The sequence below is a fragment of the Prionailurus bengalensis genome, chromosome A3, assembly GCF_016509475.1.
Source record: "Prionailurus bengalensis isolate Pbe53 chromosome A3, Fcat_Pben_1.1_paternal_pri, whole genome shotgun sequence".
In the NCBI taxonomy this organism is placed as follows: Eukaryota; Metazoa; Chordata; class Mammalia; order Carnivora; family Felidae; genus Prionailurus; species Prionailurus bengalensis.
In genome coordinates, this window is record NC_057354.1 from 15,243,605 (window position 1) to 15,269,205 (window position 25,601).

The 25,601-nt window shown below is 40.5% G+C and overlaps 2 protein-coding genes across 3 annotated transcripts in view; one reads left to right on the plus strand and one right to left on the minus strand.

Moving 5' to 3' along the window:
• Window positions 1-25,601, plus strand: part of WFDC10B (WAP four-disulfide core domain 10B) — a 62,520-nt gene that overhangs the window by 20,603 nt on the left and 16,316 nt on the right. Inside the window, exon 2 of one of the 2 annotated variants that reach the window (XR_006292895.1) lies at window positions 24,473-24,682. The exons of the other annotated variant lie outside the window; for it this stretch is intronic. The gene's annotated coding sequence lies outside the window, so the exon portion shown is untranslated. Of the gene's footprint in view, window positions 1-24,472; window positions 24,683-25,601 lie in introns of those variants that run through there. 2 annotated transcript variants of the gene reach the window in all.
• Window positions 13,184-15,616, minus strand: SPINT4 (serine peptidase inhibitor, Kunitz type 4). Its single transcript, XM_043553848.1, has 2 exons — window positions 15,402-15,616; window positions 13,184-14,691 (listed from the first exon to the last, which is right to left on the minus strand). Exons 1-2 carry the CDS (start codon window positions 15,514-15,516, stop codon window positions 14,510-14,512), a joined length of 297 nt encoding a protein of 98 aa, XP_043409783.1. The 5' UTR covers window positions 15,517-15,616; the 3' UTR covers window positions 13,184-14,509.

Consider the following 25,601-nt stretch of genomic DNA (forward strand, 5'->3'; position numbering starts at 1 on the left):
ATATTTTTCTTATGCAGCACATTGAATATATTCTGCCACTCCTTTCTGGCCTGCCAAGTTTCTGTGGATAGGTCTGCTGCAAACCTGATCTGTCTTTCCTTGTAAGCTAAGGAGTTTTTTCCTTTGCCGTTTTCATGATTCTTTCCTTGCCTGAGTATTTTGTGAATTTGGCTATGATATGCCTTATTGATAGTCAGTTTTCATTGAATCTAATGGGAGTCCTCTGCTTTCTAGATTTTGATGTCTGTGTCTTTCCCCAGGTTAGGAAAGTTTTCTGCTATTATTTGCTCACATAACCCTTCTACCCCTATTTCTTTCTCTTCCTCTTCTGGGACCCCTGTGATTCTGATGTTGTTCCTTTTTTAATGAGTCACTGATTTCTCTAATTCTTAAATTGTGCTCTTTTGCCCTAATATCCCTCTTTTTTTCTGCTTTAATCTTCTTCTTTTTTTCTGCTTCATTATTCTCCATAAGTTTGTCACTGATTCTCTGCTCTGCCTCATCCATCCTTGCTGCTGTGGCATCCATTAGAGATTGCCTCAGTTACAACATTTTTTATTTCATCCTGACTAGCTTTTACTTCTTTTATCTCCGCAGAGAGGGATTCTAATCTATTTTCGACTGCAGCTAGTATTCTTATTATCGTGATTCTAAATTCTGGTTCAGACATCTTGCTTGTATTTGTGTTGGTTAAGTCCCTGGCTGTCGTTTTTTGTGCTCTTTCTTTTGGGGTGAATTCCTTCATTTCATCATTTTGAAGGGAGACAAGGAATTAATGATGTAAAAAATTAAAATAATTAAATTAAAAAAGGAAGATTGAAATAAAAAATTAAAAACAACACACACACACACACAAATCAAATAAATGATGTCAGATCCTAGGTGTGTTTAAAAAAAATTTTTTTTAACATTTATTCATTTTTGAGAGTGATAGAGGCAGAGCGTGAGCAGGGGAGGGGCAGAGAGAGAGGGAGACACAGAATCAGAACCAGGCTCAAGGCTCTGAACTGTCAGCACAGGGCCTGATGCGGGGCTCGAACTCATGGACTGAGAGATCATGACCTGAGCTGAAGTCGGACACTCAATCCACTGAGCCACCCAGGTGCCCCAGATCCTAAGTGTGTTTTTGTCTGGTTGTTGGAAGGGTCTTGATAGAGAAATGGAGAAAGGAAAAAAAAAAAAAGGAAATCATTTGAAAATTTGAAAAAACGAATACACTGAAATAGAATAAAATGAAATTATGTAAGTAAAATAGAAGTTGAAAAAATTTACACAAAAGTAAAAAAATAATAGAAAAAAATTAAAAATATTTTTAATAGAAATTGAAAATAAAAATAAATTTTTTCTCTTTCTGCATTTAAGAAAAAGAAAGGAAATGCAAAAGAGAAAATAATTGAATAGTTGGACCAGTGAACAGACTGAGAGACGATTGAAATTACTTCATTTTCACCTAGAAGTCAAACTTTGAAGCACTATATAGTCCATAAACTAAGCAGCTGGAGAGATTTGTGTTCCTGAAGAGGAAGGTTGGCCCAGTTGGACGGGGCTTAGTGTAATGGCTCTGCTGTCCACTAGATGGCACTGCTTAGCTACTGGGGTGGGTTGGTGTGGCGCTTGTAGGTGTGTATGCGCATGCATGGTAGCAGTGAAAATGGCGTCACCCAGCTACTCAGTCTCTCGTATCGGGACTCAGTTCTCCCCGATCAGCAATCGTGCACTGTTCTTCATCTCCGGCTTTTGTCCACTCCACGCTTTTACACTGTCAGTGACCAAGCCCCAGGCAACACCTCCCTCTTTAGTTTTATCTCAGATGCGGCTGTTATTTCCCAACCCCTCACTTCTGAGGGACTGCGGCTTTGACCCATTCTGCCCCTCTGCAGGAGAGTCACACTGAGCAGTGGCTGGGTGCTGGCTGCACCCAGGATTGTTCGTGGGATTGTGCAGCTGCCGAAGCCCAGAGACCGTGGCCAGGTGCCAGCCCGCCCCAGAAAGAGTTCACACGATCATGTAGCAGCAGCACTTAAGGGATTATGGAAAATCACAACACGCATTTGGCACCAGGCTTCACCCCCAATGACCTTGTTCCAGCACCAGTGAATGTGGTTGTTCTCCTGGGTCCACTGGGGCACACAGCCTCTACCAGATGTCCTCCAGAGAGGGAAACCGCCTCTCCCCTGTGGCCCAAAGACCCCCAGACTTCGCTCTGCTCCTGGGGATTCACCCTTCTCACCAGAGCACCGCCAGGTATTGAGCTGCAGAGTTTCAGACTCTGCATTCCCCGTTTATAGTCTTAATGGAATTTAAACCCTCTCCTTTCTCCCTTTTTGGTTCAGTCCCTGCAGCTGTTTCCACTTTTCCACTTTCTCTCCAGCTGCTTTTGGGGGGATGCTTTCCCATATTCTCCCCCGATCTCCATCCTCTCTCCACAAGCAAAAACAGCTCCCTGCCCCCAGCAGCTTCTCTCTCCCCCAGTTCACCTCTCTGAGCCGTGTACCTGCTGAGTTCTGTGGTTCAGGTTGTGCAGATTGTTGTGTTAATTAATCCTCAAATCAGTTTTCTAGGTGTGCAAGATGGTTTAGTGTTGATCTGGCTGTATCTCTTGGACAAGAGATGCAAAAAAAGCTTCCATGCTGTTCTGCCATCTTGGTCCCCCACCCCCCTCTTTTTTTAAATTTTAAAGAGAAAGACAGCGCACTAGCTGAGGAGAGGGGCAGAGGGAGAGAGAGAGAGAGAAGGAGAGAGAGAGAGAGAGGATCTTAAGCAGGTTCCACATGTGGAGCCCGATGCAGTGCTTGATCCCATGACTCTGGGATCATGACCTGAGCCAACATCAAGAGTCAGACGCTCAACTGACTGAGCCAGCCAGGCGCCCCATGCAACTGTGTGCTTAACGTTTTGAAGAACTGCCAAGCTGCTCTGCAAAACAGCCTCTCCATTTCCCACTCATACCAGCAACGCATGAAGGCTCCAATTTCTTTATATTCTTGCCAACACTTTTTACTAAGTTAAAAAAATTATTATTATTTTAATTCTAGTGTAGTTAACATACAATGTTATGTTAGTTTCAGGGGTACAATATAGTAACTGAGTCCTCATAATGGTAAGTGTACTATTTTTTTTTTTAAGTTTACTTGTTTTGAGAGAGTGTGAGAAAGAGCGCAAGTGGAGGAAAGGCACAGGGAGACGGAGAGAGAGAACCTTAATAGGTTCTGTGCTGACAGCGTGGGGCTCAATCTCACAAACTGTGAGATCATGACCTGAGCTGAAACCAAGAGTTGGACAATAAGTGTGCTCTTAATCCCCATCATCTATTTTACTCATCCTTCCACCTGCCTCCCCTCTGTAACCCTCTGTTCTCTATAGTTAAGAGGTTAACCTTCTGTTTTTTGGTTTGTCTCTTTTTCCCCCCCTCTTTTGTTAATTTTGCTTCTTAAATTCCACATATGAGTGAAATCATATGGTACTCGTCTTTCTCTGACTTATTTTGCTTAGCATAATACACTCTAGCTTGCGAATGTATATGTTCCCAACCACAGAGGTCTAAGGTATGTAACAGGGAGTCACTTAGCACGTCTGACTCCATATTGCTTTTATTTCTCTTGCTGCTGTGAAACTGTATAGCTAGGAAACCTTTGCTTAGCTCTGCACATAAGCTTGTTACAGCTGAGTGGTAAAAACTGCTCTTTTTCCAAAACCTACCTCACCCAAGGAGATAAAGAAGGACATACAGAAATGACTATACTATGTTTATTTGCTAGAACGACAAGATCAGATTCCTGTATGCAGAGGTCAACTGACCAAGGACAAATAATTTACATGATCTTCCTCTTGTGTTATAGATGTCTGTCACCTTTTGACTCCAAGCCCTTCCCACTTCCCCCTTCTGCTAACATAAAAGAAGCTCAAATTTCATGCTGAGGGGAAATGAGTCTTTAGGACAGTTGTCCACCATCTCCTTGGTTTGCTGATTTTCTGAATAAAGTCATTTTCCTGCTCCCCTGCCCCTGGTATCTTGCCTGTTGACATTTGAGCCTATCCCGTTGAGAGCAGTAAGAGTTTAGATTTGATTACAGAGAAACAAACAGAATATTGACAGAATTGGACCAATTGGCAATCCGAATCATAATGTAAGATGTTTTAAAGGTTTTTTTTTTTAACATTTATTTTTGAGAGACAGAGAGAGACAGAGCATGAGCAGGGGAGGGGCAGAGAGAGAGAGAGAGAGAGGGAGACACAGAATCTGAAGCAGGCCTACTGAGCCACCCAGGTGCCCCATAATGTAAGATTTTTAATATAACTTTATGAGAAACTGAGAGATCAAAAAGACAAAAACTCTAAATATATGCATACATACATGTATCCATGTATATGGATATTTTATTTTACATATATACTTGTATCCAAAAATAGATATGTTGGTTATTCTAAAGCCACTTGGATTGGAAGGTAATACAACCTCTCATCTGAGTGCCATGCCCACATGTTGAACTATCTATTGAACATACCCACTCACATGTTTTGGACAAGCCAGGTCTTTCCTTCTCATTCTTATATGTATTAGTGAATGATACATCCACCTACTTAACCAAGCTCACCTGGGAGGCATCCATACCTCCTAATGCATATCGCCATCATCCTATTTACAAATCCTTTTAATTTTATCTCAAAAGATGTCCCTACGTGTTCACTTCTCTCTTTTCTACCACCCCTCTCCAGCCCATGCTATGGTCATTCTGCACTTGGGTGTCTACCAGAGCTCTCAACTGGTCTCCCTCACTCTACCTGTGGTCTGATTTAGTTTACTCTCTATAGAAATCAGAGTGAGTATTTTTTTAAAAATTTTTATTTGTTTTTGAGAGGGAGAGAGAGAGAGAGAGAGAGAGAGAGAGAGTAGGGGAGGGGCAGAGAGAGAGGGGGGAACAGAGGATCCCAAATGGGTTCTGAGATGACAGCAGAGAGTCTGATATGGGGCTCAAACTCAAGAACTGTAAGATCATGACCTGAGCCGAAGTCAGATGCTTCACTGACTGAGCCATCCAGGTGCCCCAGAAATCAGAGTGATTAAAAAAAAAGAAAATATTTGAAAATAGGTTCATACTCAGGGCGCCTGAGTGGCTCAGTCGGTTGAGCCTCTTTCGGCTCAGATCATGATCTCATGGTTCATGGGTTTGAGCCCCGTATTGGGCTTTGTGCTGACGGCTCAGAGTCTGGAGCCTGCTTCGGATTCTGTGTCTCTCTTTCTCTGATCCTCCCATGTGCACTTTCTGTCTGTCTGTCTGTCTGTCTCTCTCTCTCAAAAATAAACAGCAGCAACAACAACAAAATAAAATAGGTTCATACAGCATCGTAAGAATAGTATGGAGAAGTGTCTTACACTCTTTGTTTAGATATCCTACTCAAATTCTGCCAATTGTTCCAGTATCCTCCTTTTTAATAGAAAGGATCACTCTAGGAGCATGTGTTACATCTAATTGTCATGCCACTCTGGTCTTCTCCAGTCTGAAACAGTTTCTTGGCATTTCTTGACTTTTGTGAAGTTTCGTATAATGTCCCTCAATTTGAATTATACCAATGTTTCCTCATGATTAAGTGTAGGTCATGAATTTTGACCAGAATATTCCAGATACTGTGTTTTTGCCATTGCATCGTATTGAGTGGTTCACAATGTCTATCTGTCCCATTATTGGCAGTGGTGATTGTAGTCACTTGACTAAGATGGTGTCTGCCCCGTTTCTTTATTGTAAAACTGTTCTTTTGCCTTTGTTATTAAATATTTTGTGAGGGGGATCTTCAGAGATCATGCAAAAATTAAATTGCTCATTGCACTTGTGACGGTGATTCCCTCATCTGTCATCTTTTGGCCCGTATTCAGATGTGGGGGTGTGGATGTCATGACCATAACTCTTAACAACTAGATTTTATGCAGCGTTCCATGATCCTGGCCCTATCAAATCCTTTCCTTTAGGAGCTCTTGGCACTATTTTCTTTCTTTCTTTCTTTCTTTCTTTCTTTCTTTCTTTCTTTCTTTCTTTCATTGAGATATAATTGACATTTAACACTGTATGAGTTTAAGGCATACAACATGATGATCTGATACGTTCACATATTGCAATAATGGTTATTGTTGACTATAATCACTACGCTGTGCATTAGATCTCCAGGACTTACTTATCTATTATTTGAGTGTTTTTATCATTAAATAAAAATCTCCCTAATTTCCCCAGCCCCTAGCCCTGGAAACCACCATTATACTCTTTGTATTTAAGAGTTTGGCTTTTTAAGATTCTATGTATAGGTGATATTATATAGCATTTGTTTTCCTCTGTCTGTCTGATTTATTTCACTTAGCATAATGCCCTCAAAGTCTATCCATGTTATTGCAAGTGGGGAGATTTCCTTCTTTTTCATGGCTGAATGATAGTCCATTATATATGTGTATAATGGAGTATTTTATTTATTTTTTTCAAATTTTTACTTAAATTCTAGTTAGTTAATATAATAGTGTAATATTGGTTTCAAGAGTAGAATTTAGTGATTAAGAGTCTCTTGATAAAGAAGATATGGTGTATATATACAATGGAATATTACTCAGCTATCAAAAAGAATGAAATCTTGCCATTTGCAATGACATGGATGGAGCTAGAGTGTATTATGCTAAGAGAAATAAGTCAGTCAGGAAAGGCAAATACCATATGATTTCACTCATACGTGGAATTTAAACAACAAATCAGATGAACATAGAGAAAAAAAAAAGAGAGGGAAGCAAACCATAAGAGAACAAACTGAGGGTTGATGGAGGGGAGGTGGGCAGGTGATGGGTTGAATGGTTGATGGGTACTAAGGAGGGCACTTGTTGTGTTGAGCACGGGGTGTTATATGTAAGTGATGAATCACTAAATTATACTTCCAAAACCAATGCTACACTATATGTTAATAAACTAGAATTTAAATAAAACATTAAAAAAAAATTGAAAAAAAGTCTCTTTTGGTTTACTTCCAAAATTTTTTTCTTGTGGTTGACTTCAAGTTTCATAGTGTTATGGTCTGAAAATACACATGTTTTGATCTCAACCTTTCATACATGTTGAGGCTTGATTTGTGACCCAGTTTGTGCTGTATTCTGGAGAATGTTCCATGTACATTGAAAAAGAGTGTGTTTTCTGCTGTTTTAGGATGAAATGTTCTGAATATGTCTCTTAAGTCCATCTGGTCCAGTGTGTCATTCAAAGCCATTGTTTCCTTGTTTATTTTCTGCTTAGATGATCTGTCCATTGTTGTTAGTGAGATGTTAAAGTTCCCTACTATTAATTTATCTTTATCAATAAATTTCTTTATGTTTGTGGTTAATTGATTTATCTATTTGGGTGTTTCAAGTTGGGGGCATAAATATTTACAATTGTTACATTTTTCTTGTTGGATAGACCCCTTAGTTATGATATATTACCCTTCTTCATTTCATATTACAGTATTTGGTTTAAAATCTAGTTTGCCTGATATAAGTATGACTACTCTGGCTTTCTTTTGAAGTCAATTAGCATGATAGATGGTTCTCTATCCCCTCACTTTCAATCTGGGGATGTCTTTAGGTCTAAAATGAGTCTTTTGTAGGCAGTATATGGATGGGTCTTTTTTTAATTATTAATCCATTCTGATACCCTATGTCTTTTGATTGGAGCATTTAGTCCATTTACATTCAGTGATTATCGATAGATATGAATTTAATGCCACTGTATTACCTGTGAAGTTGTTGTTTCTGGAGAGTTTCTCTATTCCTTTCTTTGTTTTTTAATGTTTATTTATTTATTTTTGAGATAGAATGCACAGAGGAGGGGTAGAGAGAGAGAGGGAGACAGAAAATCCAAAGCAGGCTCCACATTTTGGGGAGCTGGTATCAAAACTCCAGTTTTTGGGGACCTGGCACAGCATGAACTTGGTGCTGATCTTCAGGGGAGGGTCTTGCCATGCTCATGCACCCATTAACTGCTTCTTTTGCTGTTTGCTATAATCTTGTAGGTCTTGTTGATGCAAATCTCACTGTCTTTCAGAATTAGTGTTCTGGGGGCCCATTCCTTAGGTGGGGCACTAAATTTGGGTTTGAAACACTTTGCTCCTCAAAAGGCTGGGAGTTGGGAGTTCCTTCCTGATTGTATGGCACTGTGCTAGGGGTGGGATTTGTTTGTTTGTTTATTTATTTATTTATTTATTTATTTATTATTTTAGTGGTGGCATTATGATGAGAGTGTCTCAGGCTTTTCTACCTGTTTCAATATGAGTATGTTCTCATTTGCCCAGTGTGTAGGAATCACTCAGCTAGTTTCTGGATTTTTTTTCAGTAGTAATTGTTCCATGTGTAGCTGTACATTCAGTGTTCAAGGTGGGAGGGGAGTTCAGGAGAATCCTATATTGCCATCTTGGTTGATCCCCTATCTCCTCCTCTTTAAAAGGACACTATTGCTGGATATAGGATTCTTGGTTGATGGTTTTTTTCTTCTGGCATTCTTACTGTATTAGCCCACTGCCTACTGGCTTCTAAAGTTTCTGATGAGAAATCTGTTGTTATCTTAATGAAGATCCCTTGTATGTGATGTGTCACTTTTCTCTTGCTGCTTTAAAGATTCTCTCTTTGTCTTTAGCTTTTGAAAGTTTGATTATAATGTGTCTCAGTGTGCATTTCTTTGAGTTCATCTTATTTGTAGTTTGTTGAACTTCTTGGATATTTATAATCCTATCTTTCATCAAATTTGGGAAGTTTTCAGTCATTATTTCTTCAAACAGTATCTCTGGCCTTCTCCTTTCTTCTTCTTTTTCTTCTTCTTCTTCTTCTTCTTCTCCCATGATGCATATCTTGGTTTGTTTAATGGTGTCCAAACATCTCTAAGGTTTTGTTCGCTTTTGTCAACCTTTTTTCTTTCTCCTCTTTAGACTTGATAATTTCCATGGTTCTATCTTCATGTTTATTTCTTTTTTTCTTCTGTCTTCTTCAGTCTGCCTTTGAATCCCTCTACTGAAAATTTCATTTCAGTTATTGTACTTTTCAGCTTCAGCATTTCTTTTAAGTTTTTTTTTTTAAAGATTTAAAAAAATATAGGGACACCTGGGTGGCTCAGTTGGTTGAGCGTCCAACTTTGGCTCAGGTTATGATCTCACAGTTCATGGGTTCAAGCCCCGCATTGTGCTCTGTGCTGACAGCTCGAGTCTGGAGCCTGCTTTAGATTCTGTGTCTCCCTTTCTCTCTGCCCCTCCCCTGCTTGTGCTCTCTCTCTCTCTCAAAAATAAACAGTTTAAAAAAAGATTTAAAAAATCTCATTAATATTTCTGTTTTGTTCATACATTATTTTCTTGATTTTCTCCATGTTATTTCTTTGAGCATCTTTAAGACAGTTGTTTTAAAATCTTTGTCTAGCAGATCTGCCATCAGATCTTTCGGGGGGGGCAGTTTCTGTTTGTTTGTTTGTTTATTTATTTACTTAAAGTTTACTTATTTCAAGATGGGGAGGGGCAGAGAGAGAGGGAGAGAGAGAGTCCCAGTCAGTGCAGAGCTTGGCGTGGGACTCAGTCTCAGGAAGTGTGAGGTTATGACCCGAGCTGAAATCTAGAGTCGGACGATTAACTGACTGAGCCACCCAGGTGCCCCTGATTTATTTATTTTGACTTGAATGGGCCATACTTTTGTGTTTCTTTGTATGCTTTGTGATTTCTTTTTGGTGGAGACTGGACATTTGAACCTAATAATGTGGTTAACTCTGGAAATCAGATTCTCTTGCTTTCCCAGGGTATGTTGTTTTATTTTGCTCTTGTTTTTGTGAGGTTTTATTTGCTTTTTGGATTGCTTAGTTGTCTCTGTGCTGAGGAACAGTCTTAAATGTACACTTAAGGTGTTCTCATATCTTTTCCTAGGTGTGTATGGTCACTTTCTAATTTTCCCTGTACATACAGTTGTTTTGAACATCCTAGTCTTTAATGTCTGGCTCCCAAAAAGAAAAAGAGGAAAATAAAGGGAGAGAAAAAAGGCACTGGCCCTTTAAACACCTGGAAGTCACTTTAGCATGAGAGGGAGGGGCTTGCAACAATGAGGGGAGGTGCTTCTTTGTGTGCACTCTGATCAGAGGCAGCAATCAGTGATCAGAGCATGGATCCCTGACATTTGGAAGAGGGGATCCTTTTTTGCCTACCCTGGCTGCTGTAAGCTGTGTTTAAGTTGCTCCAGGAACATGTGCACAGCTGCCTGCCATAAGGCAGGATGAGGGTGGAGAATGTGTAGCTACTAGTATGCTAAGAACTGAAATTGATTAAAATTAATTGCAATTACCATCTAAGCCTTCCTGTGGAAGTTGCAAACCTCAGTAGACTCCAGTTCTGAATATAGTTCCATCAGACATATTTTGTAAGTGCCATTGTTGTCTAGGCAGGGAGACAGATTCCTGGTGTTTCCTGCTCGGCCATATCGCCCTACCTTAATTTTCATATTTTAAAATTTCTTTATTCTTTTCTGGCATTTCAGAGGGCTCCTTGACCTAATCTTCTACCATCACTAATTCGTACTTTGGCTGTATCCTTTATTTGTATCTCGAGTTACTGTGTCATTTAGGTCACCTTTTCTATTTTCCAAATCCTATTATTTTTTATTGGTTCTTCTTTGATAATATATGTTCCTGCTTTAACCTACCCATATCCATTCTTACCTAGTTGAGAATATTAATTATGTCTATTTCATTTATCCCTTCAATTAATTCTGGGTTATTTAATATTGGTTATTTAGCTTGTTTCTCTTCGTTTACATATTTGTGACAAATTTTGTTTGTGATCATTTGTGGAAATATGAGCCGGTTTTGCTTTTATTGTGTGTGTTAACCTTAAAACTAAAAACTACCAATTATTTTACCAGCAAAATATGGGTTTATTGGGGGAACAAAAGAGAATTGTAATCTGGACAAACAAGCTGTGGCCAAACTGTAGGCAAGTTTGGGGAACAAAGGAGAGGTACACTTTTTTAATGAGAAAAGGAGTAGGTTCGGAGGGCTGTTATAAACTAAAAGTGCATTGGAGTATAGTGGGAGTTCAAAGTATGGTGGCTTCTCATTGGCTGAGCTCTTGCCCAAAGGGATGAGGGAAGTATTTCTTCCTGAGGCAGGAAGAGTAGAGTAGTATCCACATGCAAGGTCAAGTCTGTCTCTTCCTGCTTGGTCTACAATTGACTAGGAGAGGTAGAGCTCCCCCTGCTGACACCTCCCAACTCCATTTTAGTGAGGCTTCCTGTTACAATTTTCATATGTATGTGGTGGATGGGTGGTTGGTGGGGTAACTTGCACTTCTCTTGGTTGATTCAAAGTAGGTGGTGGAGAATTCCAGTCAAAACTCCACAATAATACAATCTGGTCTTACACTCATTTGCTACTTCTTTTTTTTTTTTTTTAATTTTTTTTCAATGTTTTTTATTTATTTTTGGGACAGAGAGAGACAGAGCATGAACGGGGGAGGGGCAGAGAGAGAGGGAGACACAGAATCGGAAACAGGCTCCAGGCTCCGAGCCATCAGCCCAGAGCCCGATGCGGGGCTCGAACTCACGGACCGCGAGATCGTGACCTGGCTGAAGTCGGACGCTTAACCGACTGCGCCACCCAGGCGCCCCTCATTTGCTACTTCCTAAATAACACTTTCCCTCTGTCTCCCTCCCTGCTTAGGGAGCATTTCTACGTTTCTGCCCTAGATGTGTTTTCTATGGCAATTTTTTTTTCTCTTTGGTTTAGCCATTATCCCTCAGTGTGTATAGGAAGAAGGATAAACAATAAACTCTGTGTCTGCCTAGTCCAATTGCACCTGTTTTTATATACTTCTTACTATAGCTGTGCTCTGGAACCGCCACTTTGTTATATCAGTTGCACTTGTAGTATCTTGTGGATGTGGATGGTGATAGATCCAGATTTTTGTGGTGGGGAGAATAATATAACTCAAAAGCTTCCATCCAACTCCTTCTTTTACTATTGGTGCCCAGCAATCTGTCTTGGGCATCTATTTCTTTTCTCACCAAGATAACACTGCCCTCTTTCCTCAAAAAATTCTTAGTCTTGGGGCACCTGGGTGGCTCAGTTACTTAAGCAACCAACTCTTGATTTAGGCTCAGGTCATGAACATGCAGTTTGTAGATCTGGGCCCCATGCCAGGCTCCACACTGACAATGTGGGGTTTGCTTGGGATTCTCTCTCTCTTGGTCTATCTCTCTGTCTCTCTCTCAAAACAAATAAATAAACTTAAAAAATTCTTAGTCTTGACTTTAGTTATTCATATCCATATGCCTTCTTTGTACTTGTCCAGCATTTCCAGGATTTGGTTAGCAGAAGAAGCAAACAGGCTGGGGGAATATGTTATTTTGTCTGAAAGACTGTCTATTTCTGGGACACCCAGCTTCGTGACTTGCAAAAGGAAAATCTCAGAACTTCCACTTATGTGAACCAGTCAGGTTAGCCTAGTTCCTATTATTTCAGAGTGCACAGCATGTCTCCAACAGCTTATTTGGCTTAAGAATAATTTGTAATTCCCAGGTCTTCACCAAAATTGAAACATGCCAGAATTTGGGCTTCACCTGTTCAGAGTAAACTCTCTTTGGATGAAGGCCTAATTTTAAAGTAATCAGAGCTCTTGCAGAAAATGGTCTCAATTTGGGGGATTAATTTTATTATTTTTAAGACTGAGAAAAGACCAGGCTTGCATGTCTGGTTACAGGATCTCACTGGTTTATGATGTCTCTGATGTTGGCCCTTGCTACTAATAGTCCAGGATGCATTCTCAGGTAAGGGATTGGACTTGGTCAATAAGAGGGACAGGGAAGGTATGCAGGACAGGGATGTTTGGATAAATTCAGAGATAAGATGGTCAAGCTGAGTGTCCTACAGCTGGGAAGATCATGGCCATGTCGAACATTGTAGCATTATATTCAGACACTTGGCAGCTAGTGTCTGGGTGATTATTTTCTTGGTAGTAAAACACAGTCATTGATTGAAATTGAGTTATTTTGCCAGAATGACTAAGAACAGCCAAGTCAAATTTCAATGACTGAGATACTAAACAGTGTCTAAATAACTACTTATTAATAGGGATCAAGTCAGGAGGCTACTTAAGCTAACTGGGGCTCCTGACTTGGTGTACATGAATCAGGAAGTGTCACAAAGAAACATTTGTCATGTGAGGCTCAGGGCTCATTCTGCTCATTTTGGTTTCATGGGCAAAAAGGAGCACAAGTTAGGTACTTTGCTTCTACTAACTAGTTCAACCTGAGAAGGGAGGTGATATAAACCTCTACAGATCTGGTTTGTCACACCTGAAACATTGTGTGCATGTATAAGAAATGGTTCAATGGGGAGAGGGCAGCTAAGGATGGAACCAGCTCTGGATAAGGTGGGAGAGAGACATTTCAGAGAGCAGGGAAAACTGACACAAAGTTGCTTTCATTTTAATGGTCATACAGTTATTTCTCAAGAAAGATAAAACTAAAGTCAGGAAAATAGCAAACAGATGGAAGTTTCCAGGATTATGGAAATATTACAAAGATCTTAAAATTGGTTTGAATTTTCTTACAGCTATGTTTCAGAATGATGTATCAACTCTTGACTTTTTTTACTTGGTTTCCCTGTCTAAGAAAAAACAAACAAACAAACAAACAAACACAACAAAAATCTGCGTTATAGGTTTTGAAAAGTCTCCCTCGATTAATTTAAGTCATTTTTATCCCAGGGGAAGTCCTGAGGATGCCATATCTTTCAATGTCCCCCCTGTTCCATTGATTGATCTCTTACTCTTTCATTCCCTTAAAACTTAGTCATTGTCTACTGTGTGCCAGGCATTGCAAAAATTCACTAGGAATATTAAATAAATAAAACAAGATTTCCGTTTTTGAGTCACACCCAAGGTTACTTTCCAACTCACTCTCCTAGAAATCAGCCATACCATAGCCTTGTGAGCCTCCATAGACCTTCTTCTAGTTCCAATGACTGGGGAATGGTCAAATTTGGGCTGAGAGCTTAGTTGTATAAAACAGGATATTGCTATGGAGAGATCACAGGTCTAGGATCACAAGGATTGGGTTTGGGTGAACCTGTGCATGTAAAATGGTCAAGCTGTAGGCGACCATCAAATCTGGTTAGAAACCTTGGTATGTCATTTAATGTGAACTTGGGCCAGTTAGTTACCTCTACTGGAGTTGGTTTCTTAATCTGCCACTTTAATAATACAAATCTACCTTAGGGTGATTTTAATTTTAAATTGTATCAATACATGTAAATTGCTTAGGGCAGCACCTGGCACACGGTAATTATCTGATAACTGGTGACTACTATTTTTCCTCTGGACTTTTGATTTCCTAACTGAAAAATGACAAATGATCCTGAGATCCAACCCAACTATTAAACTTTTTGGTTAGGACAGTCCTCCCTCTTCCCATCCCAACCAGGGATCCTAGGATCTCAGAGCCTCTCCTTTTCCTCTCCCCCAAGGACCAAGGGCAAGATGGGACTCCTTACTTTATTCTGTATTCTTCAACACAGGCTATGTCACATTCTAATTTAAGCTTGTAGTTGTTAAGGTTGCCATTACAGCCAGTGAAGATAAAACTTTCACATCTTTTGGAGGTTTGGTTGTAGAAAAATCTAAAGTGAATTTCAAAACAGCTGCCAGGATTCATATCCATTTTGCAGGGATCTGCATGAGAGGTTCCCATTGAGTTAGGGGGAATTAGTTAGGACTCAGCAGGAGATCTTGCCTTCCAGGGCCCTTAGAAATTCCTCATGTTCGTTTGGAGATGGGTGGTAAGTGAGTGACTTGACCAAGAGCCCACATTTGCTAAGTGGCTGGGCCAGAGTTTGGGGTGTCTGACTTGCAGGATAGACTCTGCCACCTTCCCATGCTCCAGAAGCACCAAGCCTGTACTCATGATCTGTGGAAGAAAGCTTCATTATCTTTCACATCTACATTGTGAGCTTATTAAAACAGGGGCCATGTGTTCAAGTGTTCTCTATGCACTGGGAGCCAAGATATTGAAAATGCCTGTTTTCTCAGTATCCAACCCCCTTTATTCTCTTCTCAATATGTACTCTTGAATGGTCTGAGATCTTTGAAATTTGTCGTAAAACCCCTAATTCAAAATACTTTTGGTCCTTTGGACACCCTTCAAAAGACGGCCCTATCTGGAAGGGTGTTATTTGCATCATAGTTGTTTTTTTTTTTTCTCACCAGACATCCACAAGACCCCTAGATTAAGCAATTCCCAGAGTCAAAGGATTAAGAATCTATGGGTAATAACACAAAAGGAGAACCTTCATGGACCAGCTGTATATCACATTTTCTTTTTTACCACTTTCTCCCTCATTCATAGTTGGTCTTTGGATTTATTTTCTGCTTCAGGTTCATACCTTTGAGGTCTCCACATATCATTTCAGCAAGTCTAGCAACACCACCCATTAATGGGGTAGTCAGCAAGAAGAAGATGAAGAGACCTAGAAGAAATCCCAACTCAGCAGGCTTCATGATGCAGCAGGCAGCAAGTAGGAGAGTCTTAGCGTCAACTGATGTTATATTTTGGCCTTGATACTTGAGAGGGCTGAGCCCGCTTACCCCAAGGGCCAGGACTGGGCATTACTAGGTGTTGAGTTGAACAGTGAATGCTTGGGTACTCAGCCATGAAGCTGAAGGTCCCAAGCTGATTAGACCCCTGATAGTGAGTCCCATGTTCGTCTAGAAACTATAGAAACTAAAGCTTCAGAGCTGCTAACATAAGTTTAATCATGGAGAATAGAATAATTAGGGCAAAAATTAAAAAAAGCTTACTTCCTTTCTTCTCTTCAGCCTTCCACAATAAGGAAGAGACTGATCCTGGTGAAACAGGAAGAATGTAATAAAAACAATAATAGTAATGATAGTAACTAACCTCTATGGTACTTCCTATATGCTAGGCTCTATCTATCTATCTATCTATCTACACAAAATCATTAAATTTCAAAAAAATCACAGGCACCCTGTGAGTTTCATGCAATTATTACCATCATAGATGAAGAAATTGAGGCCGAGGTTAAGTTATATGTGTAAGGTCACCCATCGATTATGTAAGTGGAATCAAAATTTGAACTCACTTTACCTAGGAATATGGGACAAATTTATTTTTTCTTAGTTTTGTTTTCTTGTAAGACTTTTGAAATTTTGACTTTCACATTTATACTCTTCTTTATCCATTTCAAATTAAGTTTCATGAGTGGTGTAAGATAGGGGTCCAATTTCATTGTTTTGTATGTGAATATGTAGTTTTTCCAGCATCATTTATTAAAGTGACTATCCTTTTCCCATTGTGTATTCTTGGTTCCCTCGTGAAATACTGGCTAACCATATATGCATGGGTTTATTTTTGGGCTTTTGGTTCTGTTTCATTGGTCTATGGGTCTGTTTCTTTTTAAATGTTTATTTTATTTTTGAGAGAGATAGAGAGCAAGCAGGGGAGGAGCAGAGAGAGAGGGAGACAGAGGATCCGAAGTGGGTTCTGCACTGATAGCAGAGAGCCTGATGTAGGGCTTGAACTCATGAACTGGGAGATCATGACCTGAGCTTAAGTCAAACGCTTAACTGACTGAGCCAGGCACCCTGTGGGTCTGTTTTTATGCAAATACAATAATGTTTTGATTACTGTAGCTTAAAATTTTTTTTTAATGTTTATTTATTTTTGGGAGAGAGAGAGAAAGACAGAGTGTGAGCAGGGGAGGGGCAGAGAGACCGGGAGACACAGAATCCGAAGCAGGCTACAGGCTCTGAACTCTCAGCACAGAGCCGACCCGGGGCTCGAACCCAGGAGCCGCGAGATCATGACCTGAGACAAAGTTGGACACTTAACTGACTGAGCCACTCAGGAACCCCTGATTACTGTAGCTTTTTAAAAAAAGTTAATTTATTTGTTTTGAGAGAGAGAGAGAGAGAGAGAGAGAGTGAGCAAGCAGTGGAGAAGCAGAGATAGAATTCCAAGCAGGTTCCGTGCTGTCAGTGCACAGAGCCCGACATGGGGCTTGATCTCATGGACTGTGAGATCAAGACCTGAGCTGAAATCAACAGTCAGACACTTAACCAACTGAGCCACCCAGGCACCCTGGATTATTGTAGCTTTTAAATGTAGTTTGAAATCAGGAAATGTGGTGCCTCCAGCTTTGTTTATCTTTCTCAAGTTACTTTGGCTATTTGGGGTCTTTTGTGGTCCATACAAATTTTAGGATTGTTTTTTCTATTATGCCTTTGGAATTTTGATAGGGATTGCATGGAATCTATAAATCCCTTTGGTTAGTATAAGGGAAAAATACACTCCTCCTGTGTGTCGTTTACTCTCCTGACTGTACAATAACACTGCCTCACTTCTGAGACCAGGTGTGAGTGTGTGTGTGTTTCCACACATCAAGCAATTCTGTAACACCAGCTGGGTGCCCTACAATTTAACTAAATTCTCACACTATTTACCTGGAAATATCATCAGATCCCACAGATAAGGGCTCAGTCTGACAAGACCGCACCCCTCTACTCACATGAGATACCAATGGCAAGTCCATGTTGTTAAGGGTACTTCTGACCAACCAGTTATAAATTGGACGTTCCCATGATCCCCTCCTTGGGTTTGAGCAATTTGCTAGAGCAGTTCTCAAAATTCAGGGAAAACAGTTTACTTATTGTGTTACTGATTTATTATAAAAGGCTACAACAAGTTTTGTGGAGCGTGAAACCTGTATAATCTTGGGACCTTATTTTAGAAAATAATGCAATGGGGGCGCCTGGGTGGCTCAGTCAGAGCTTCCAACTTTGGCTCAGGTCATGATCTCGCGATTCGTGAGTTCGAGCCCTGTGTTGGCTCTGTGCTGACAGCTCAGAGCTTGGAGCCTGCTTCTGATTCTGTGTCTTCCTCTCTCTGTCTGCCCCTCCCCTGCTTGTGCTCTGTCTCTCTCTGTCTCTCAAAAAATAAAATAAAATGTTAAAAAAATTAAAAAAAAAAGAAAGATAATGCAATGGAACAATACAAAACTACAGATAAAAAATTAGGTAGGTAAGTGAATATGTACTTGGAATGAAAAAAGAAATTACAAAAAAATCACATGTTTCCCAAAGCTTATAAATATATCAAACATCATGAATCCTAGAAAAATAACATTTCATTACCATTATTTAAAATATCTTTATAATACCCTTTTCCTATATTTTGTGGCTGATTATTCTTTGGTCACCTTTTATTATGACAGTGATTCTGTAATATCTTATTTCTATAGGGAGAACAGAAAGATAATTCAGTCTTTTCTCTAGCATGGTTGATCAAAAATTTAAAGTTATAGTCCTGAGAGCTAATACACAGCATAGTGGTTATAGTCAACAATACTGTATTATAATCTTCAAAGTTGCTAAGAGACTAGATTGTAATCATTCTCCACAAAAAAGAAATAACAATTATGTGACTTGATAGAGGTGTTAGCTAATGCTACAGTGGTAATTATATTGTAATATATAAATTTATCAAATCAACAGGTTGTATACCTTAAATGTACACAATGTCACATCTCAATTATATCTCAATAAAAAAATAAGTTACTGATTATTTGGGAAAAATCCTTTCCAGATTGATAACACTGGCAAAGCCACATCTGTAACTTTCTTCATAGTTTCTGGTTCAGGTGGTGCTACATGCCTGGGGCAAGCCCTCGGAGAATTCTAGCTCTTTGATCTGGATCCAATGGACTCTCATTGCAGCCTAATAGCCACTGATCCAGCTCCACCAAGTCCTCACCACCCTCACTGTGCCTGTCCTGGGTTCATGATATGGCCATGAAACCTTGAACTCTGGCTCCGAGCACGTTGTAGTGCAACATCTTATTGCTATTTCTCCCTGAGGTCAAACATGGGAGCATTTTGACCGATGGGTGCAACCAGGGGCAGATTGTCAGTGAAGGTTGTCCAGACATGAACACAGAAGTAACTTAAGATCGCTATTAGGATATACCCCCCAGCCCACCACCCTTCCATCCCCTATCTTGGGTTGGGACAGTGATGGCTGTCTCTGGGCTTAGACGGTGTTGTTCTTTCCTTTCCTCATCCTGAGAGAAGCAAGTGACGGATCTGGAGCTTAAACTACATGAGTTTCATGGTAAATTAGTCTTTTCTGCCAAACTCAAAATCTGTTTGCAAGTCAGATTTCGTTGGGGAGAATGACCTCGAATTTATTGTTTCTCAATGCCTTCCTAAAAGTGGACTAAGAAAAACAATATTGTGGAGGCCTGTGGGGGAAAAAGAGGATAATTAGTGCCTTTTTTCTTCTGAGTTCTTGAAACACATCCATGGGCTATACCATGTAGGGCCTCCAAAGAGCTGTTGTCATTGAATTGCGTGTTGTTGGCTTATGCTTAAAAACCCTTGGAGAAATAGCCCCAGAAAACTTCCTGGAATCTAACTTGAGGTCATCATGGAGAGTGTTGTCCATCTTACTGCACAGTCTTTCCTCTTTGAGAACATGTGGAAGAGCTTGTCTCTTTTGCTGTTTACTACCATGATTATTTCCACTGTTCCTGAGTATCTTTTTGGGCTAAACTTATGCTTACTCTAAAAGTTGTAACTGATTGTACTGCCCTTGTTGTGTTGTTATTATGAAAGCTTAGAGCTAATTTTATAATATTTATTTTATTTATTTTTTATTTGAGAGAGAGAGAGAGAGAGAGGGAGAGAGAATGGGTTAAGGAGAGGAGCAAAGGTCGAGAATCTTAAGCAGGCTTTATTCTCAGTGTGGAGCCCAACACAGGGCTCCATCCCACGACCCTGGGATCACGACCTGAGCTGAAATCAAGAGTTGGACGCTCAACCAACTGAACTACCTAGGTGCCCTAGTTATGATATTTCATAGCAAGTATCTGTGATCCTTGTAGCATGTATTTGCTGTACTAATCTTCTGCATAGTTTTACCGTACTTTATTATTTTTATATCTTCTTTCCTCTGTCTTACTTAGATAGGCTAAATTTATTTATTTATTTATTTATTTATTTATTTATTTATTTGAATACTATGTATTATGAATCCTGGTAAGCTGCCTTAAATCTTTCAAAACGAGGTTGAATGTCAATAAATAAAACCGTAAATTGATTTGAACCCAGGTCTTCACATTAACTTAAATTATTTTTTCTAGGACATCATGCTGCTTTGAAGGTGGATAGGAGGGGATGGGACTCTGGGGACATAAGATTCCCCTTTGTTCATTAGCTACATCCTGTCCTGCCCCAAGGGCTGAGAGGTAGTGAAGTGGGGAAGATGGGAACTAAATGCAAGAGGAACCACCAAAACTCTACGTCCCAACCTAAAAGGATAATCTTATCTCAGATGAAATTTCTTCCATGTTGTCCTGATAAAACCAAATAAGAGGTTCATCTGAACCCTTCTGGGTGCTTTACTCACTGCTCCAGATGATTAGACTGAATGGCATAGTAGAGCAGGACTGAGACCCCTGGAGGGGCTACATTCTTGCCCTAGCCTTTACCATGAAGGAGTGTTAGAATATTGCAAGGCTAGACTCTAGGTCAGGAATTCCTAATGCACTAGGGAGTTATTCTTTCCTGTAATCAGAACCCACAGTTTCGCTCTCAGTTTAGGAAGGAATGCCTAATGACAAAAGGCTGATGGAATGTAGGATCTATCTCTGACTTCTCTGAGTGGATTGTTTTCTGGAAAGCGGCCCAAGGGAGTAAGTACCTAGGTACTTTGTGTATGAAAAGCTTAATAAAACTGACTCTGGTTGATGGTGAGAGTGGACATACCAATAGTGCAGACAAATCACCCCCTGAGTCAGGAAGTGTGTGCCTGGCAGGGGGACCACCATGAAGCTAATGCTATCAGAGCTTCATGGAATCCCAACTGCTTCCCGGGCCACTGCTCCTGATACTTTAGAGTTCCCCGGTTAAGTCTTGAAAGCTTGGCTATGAGAGAAGAGGTGGGACTCTAAAACTTGGTTGCATGAGTACATGTTGCAGGTGAAGGAGTTCTGCATACTTGAGTATGGACACTATGTTACAAGGGGTCTGAAAGCAAGAGAAGTGTACCGCATGCTTCTGCATCAGTACAGCCCATTAAACCCATGGGGACAAAGCAAGACCCAAGATACTGTGCTTTGATTCTACCAATGCCACTTTCTTTTTATGTGGCCTCGAACATATCCTCCCTTTCTCTATCAGTTATTCTAACTTTAATTTTTTTTTAATGTTTGCTTATTTTTGAGAGAGAGGGAGACAGAGCATGAATAGGGGAGGGGCAGAGAGAGTGGGAGATACAGAATCTGAAGCAGGCTCCAGGCTCTGAGCAGTTAGCACAGAGCCCAATGTGGGGCTCAAACCCACGAACCCTGAGATCATGACCTGAGCCGAAGTCGGATGCTTAGCCGACTGAGCCACCCAGGTGCCCCTAACTTTAAAATGCAGAGATTAGACCAAATAATTGCACAGATCCTTCTGGTTCTAAGGTTGTGGGAAGAAGGAATGTGAATTGTGTCTGTCCAACCAGGAGTTTGAAGGTAAAAAAGGAAATAGATCTGAGGTGGTAGGTAATAAAAGCAACATGTGGTTAAACAACAGTGGGGAACTGGGTGAAGAGAAGTATTTCAGCTGCTTGGCACCGCCATGATGGAGCTGTGGGCCCAGACATGGTTGAAACTGGCCATGAAAAGCTTGATGCCTGTTTGTTGGTTCCATGGACAAAAATGGGGGTGCAAATTTGATATTAGGTGGAGCTATGAAACCCCTTACAGTCTAGGAGTCTGGGGCCAGCCTCTGGGGTTGGGTTATTATGGCCCTGATTTCCTTCCCAGACCCTGGTACATGCCTCTCCTTTTCTTTGACAAATCCCAGGGCCCAGGAGTCATGGAGTTGGCTGATAGCAAGTATACAGTGTCTGACCCAAAGTTAGCAATTTACTAAGTCCTAGTTGTTGGGATCTTACTTGTTTTGTTGTGTACTTTTTCTCCTTGAGTCTTTTAGAGCAGGGACCTTTGGAGCTCCAAGTACTCCTCCATCAAAAGAACACCCTCACTCTTTCCTTTCCTTCCTTCCTTGTGCTGAGCCCAAGGCAATTGGGCATTTTTCTGAAGTATTCAGATCATACTTGGAGCTTGGCACCCAAGTTGCCAGAAGTTCACAGGGAGACTGCAGTGGCTATTACTATAGCTTTCCTACCGAAAAGGCACGGGAGAGAACTTGTGCATTCTCAAAGTAGGAACCTCACAAAGCACATGAGTTCAGAGGTCGTGCTGTTAGGTTTTAAAAGCCATAGATGAGTAAGCCAAAAGGTAAGAGTTTGGTGGGGGATTTACATGAGTGATGGCTTAGAAATAAGGATTTTCTTCGATTTCCAAGTGAACAGAGGTAGCTAGTGTCAATTGTTTGCAAAATTTGGGACAAATGATGACTACAATTCCAAGTCTCTCTTCATATCTCGTCCTATTAAGGCTGCTTGAGTTGTTGTGTTGCTGTCCTTGTAACTCTTGAGACTTCCAAACCTAGGAGCTCATCCTCATATCCTCCATTTACTGTTTGTCCCACCATCTCACCCCTTGTGCCCACCACATGTTATATGCCTATGGTAAATGAGGGAATGACAACAGATAGATACCCCTGGACTCAGGGAGTTTTTAGCATTTAAACTCCAGAAAAACAAACTTGATCTGTTGGGAACAAATCTAGCTCTCAGGAGCATTCTTAGATATGTTCCAAGGATCTTACTGTATCTTGCCACTGTACCCATATTGTATACACTCTGTATGTACACTCAGAATGCATTTCTACCTTAGGACTGTGCCCCTGGGCTTCTAACCTTTTTCTGTTGTATTCATATGGAAACTGTTATGCAAAGTCACTAGGAGCAGAGCACTCAAGGCTAACTGGGAAAAGATCTAAAGTCATAGCTCCACAGAAATAATTTTGTCCCAATGTCACTGTGACTTCTTTCCGTTCTCTTGGTCAATGCCGATGCAAGATATTTTATTTATTAGCCTAATACTACTTGCTTAAACAGCCCTTCCCACCACTGCTCCAAAAGATTCCCTGGATTTGTCTAATGGAAAGTTTCTGCCCTGAACTCCCTTCTTGGGTGTCCAACTTCCAGGACCAGATTCTCTGATTGATTGCTGCATTAAAGTTTTCTTTCTTTTTTTTTTTAATAATTTTATTTATTTTTGAGACAGAGAGAGACAGAGCATGAGCAGGGGAGGGGCAGAGAGAGAGGGAGACACAGAATCTGAAGCAGGCTCCAGGCTCTGAGCTATCAGCACAGAGCCCGACGCGGGGCTCGAACTCACAGACCGCGAGATCGTGACCTGAGCTGAAGTCGGACGCTCAACAGAATGAGCCACCCAGGCGCCCCATGCATTAAAGTTTTCTTAAGCAACTCAGCCATACGCATACACTACTATATTTATCATTTGTATCTTGAATCAATACACAGTTTTCCTAAGGCCTTCAAGTTCCTTTATACCTCTATTATGTAGCATTCTTGTGCTGCAGTCAAACTCCCATTTAAGATCCTTCACTGAAATAATTCCTTGTACTTATCCAGACACTCACTTAGTTCTGGTTGAATTGAAAAAGTTTGTTCCAATAAGGATGTGTAGATGGGACACAAAAGGACTTAGTAAAAGTTCCCATCAGGAGAGTCCCAGATTCCAACACAGGCGAAATCTCTGATCCCTATTTTTGGCTTCACCACCTTCCCTTTACTCTTCCTTTTGCTCTTTTGGACTACAATTTTTTTTTCACTTATTCACCATCTCTACAGAGAATACCTCATTAGAGCTTTGCTTCTTTCACATTACTTAAATGGTGGAATATAAGAGGTACAGACAGCCTTATTGCTTATCCTCCTGCTTCTATCTTCCTAGCTCGCCTCCATCCTGTCCATTGCTTCCAGTATAATGTTCACACTCTTTATACTATCATAGTTTTCTAAAAATTTCAGAGTCATTCAGAAGGGACTTTTCTCTATTTTGAAATGCAAAGTGTGAATACACTGGATGCATATGCATTTATAGTAATTAAGTTAACCTCTTTCTTGTTAACCTTATCAAATCCATTATTATTATTATTTTAAAAATTTTAATGTTTATTTATTTTTGAGAAAGAGAGACACAGAGCACAAGCAGGGGAGGGGCGGAGAGAGAGACACAGAATCCGAAGCAGACTCCAGGCTCTGAGCTGTCAGCACAGAGCCCAATGTGGGGCTCAAATCCACAAACCGTGGGATCATGACCTGAGCCGGAATCAGGCACTTAACCGACTGAGCCACCCAGATGCCCCTCAAATCCATTATTATGGATCGACCCTCTTCCAATGGCCTCCAGGTGGACAGACTGTACTCCCTCTGTATTTTCTAGGTCTTTGACTTTGGACTTGATCCTTTTGTTTGCTTTAGTCAAAGAATAATATCAGGCTTGAAATATGCTTGCAGGTTGGATTTCCTCTTTTGAGCTCTGCATTTTGCCACAAGAAGAGTGTTTCTTGAGAAACAATTGGTCCAAGAAGAATGAGAGACACAAGGATCAAAAGTTGACTCTACCCTTGGCCCGGATCTAAGCTCAGCCAAATCCAGTTTAGACTAGTTAGACATCTGTTTTCCTGCTTAGTGTGAGAGAGAAATAAACTTTTGTTGTTGCTGTCACTGAGATTTACTGGTGGGGGATTGTTATGGAACAATTCTGACTAAAACACCCATGCAAAAAATTCTAATGTAAATATTACCTGCTCACATGATATAAAATAGTAGAAGAACATGGGAGATGGAAAATAACGAAAATAAACACACACATACAATATTAATGACATTTATATTTATAAACATCCATAGTATAGCAAGGAAGAGAAAATTATGGTCCTCTTTTCTGATCAGAAAGTCATGGCTGATATTTTTGACTTCTTCCTCACGCTATTCATCCACATTCCCTTGCTTTCAGCCAGCAATGCATCAGCTGATTAATGTTGTTGTTTTTCTCACCTGGTAGAATGTTCCAAATCCTCATTTCCTTAAAAAAATTTTTTTAAATGTTTTTATTTATTTTTGAGACAATGCAACAGACAGAGTGCAAGCAGCAGAGGGGCAGACAGAGGGAGACACAGACAGAATCCAAAGCGGGTTCCAGGCTCCAAGCTGTCAGTCCAGAGCCCGATGCGGGTCTCGAACTCACCAACCGTGAGATCATGACCTGAGCCAAAGTCAGACACTTAACCGACTGAGCCCCTTAGGCACCCCCCAAATCCTCATTTCTGAAGCGTGTGAGCTCTTCATGGCTCTGTCTGTATTGGTTGCTGTTATCTTCTATTATGCCAGACCTAGAAAGTTCCTGTGTTCTAGCTCTAATTCCTGCCCCACTGTTGAGTAGCAGTCTTATTTCTCCTTTGTAATGGTGACTGATCACTACAGCCAACAGGGCAACTTCTTTTGATTTGTTCAGTGAAATAAGAAGCACAAAGTGGCCACTTGGCAGTCTTATTCCATAAACCAGGTACGGTTTTTTGACATTTGGTAGAGGAATTCTGCCCTGGGATACTAAAAACCAAAAAAACCACACAAAAACAAAACA

Excerpts from the sequence above, each read along its gene's own strand:
- SPINT4 (XM_043553848.1), bottom strand. The coding sequence starts at position 15,516 with ATGAAGCCTGCTGAGTTGGGATTTCTTCTAGGTCTCTTCATCTTCTTC. Across the intron at positions 14,692-15,401 it reads GATATGTGGAGACCTCAAAG|ATCCCTGCAAAATGGATATG; the intron begins GTATGAACCTGA and ends CCTCTCATGCAG.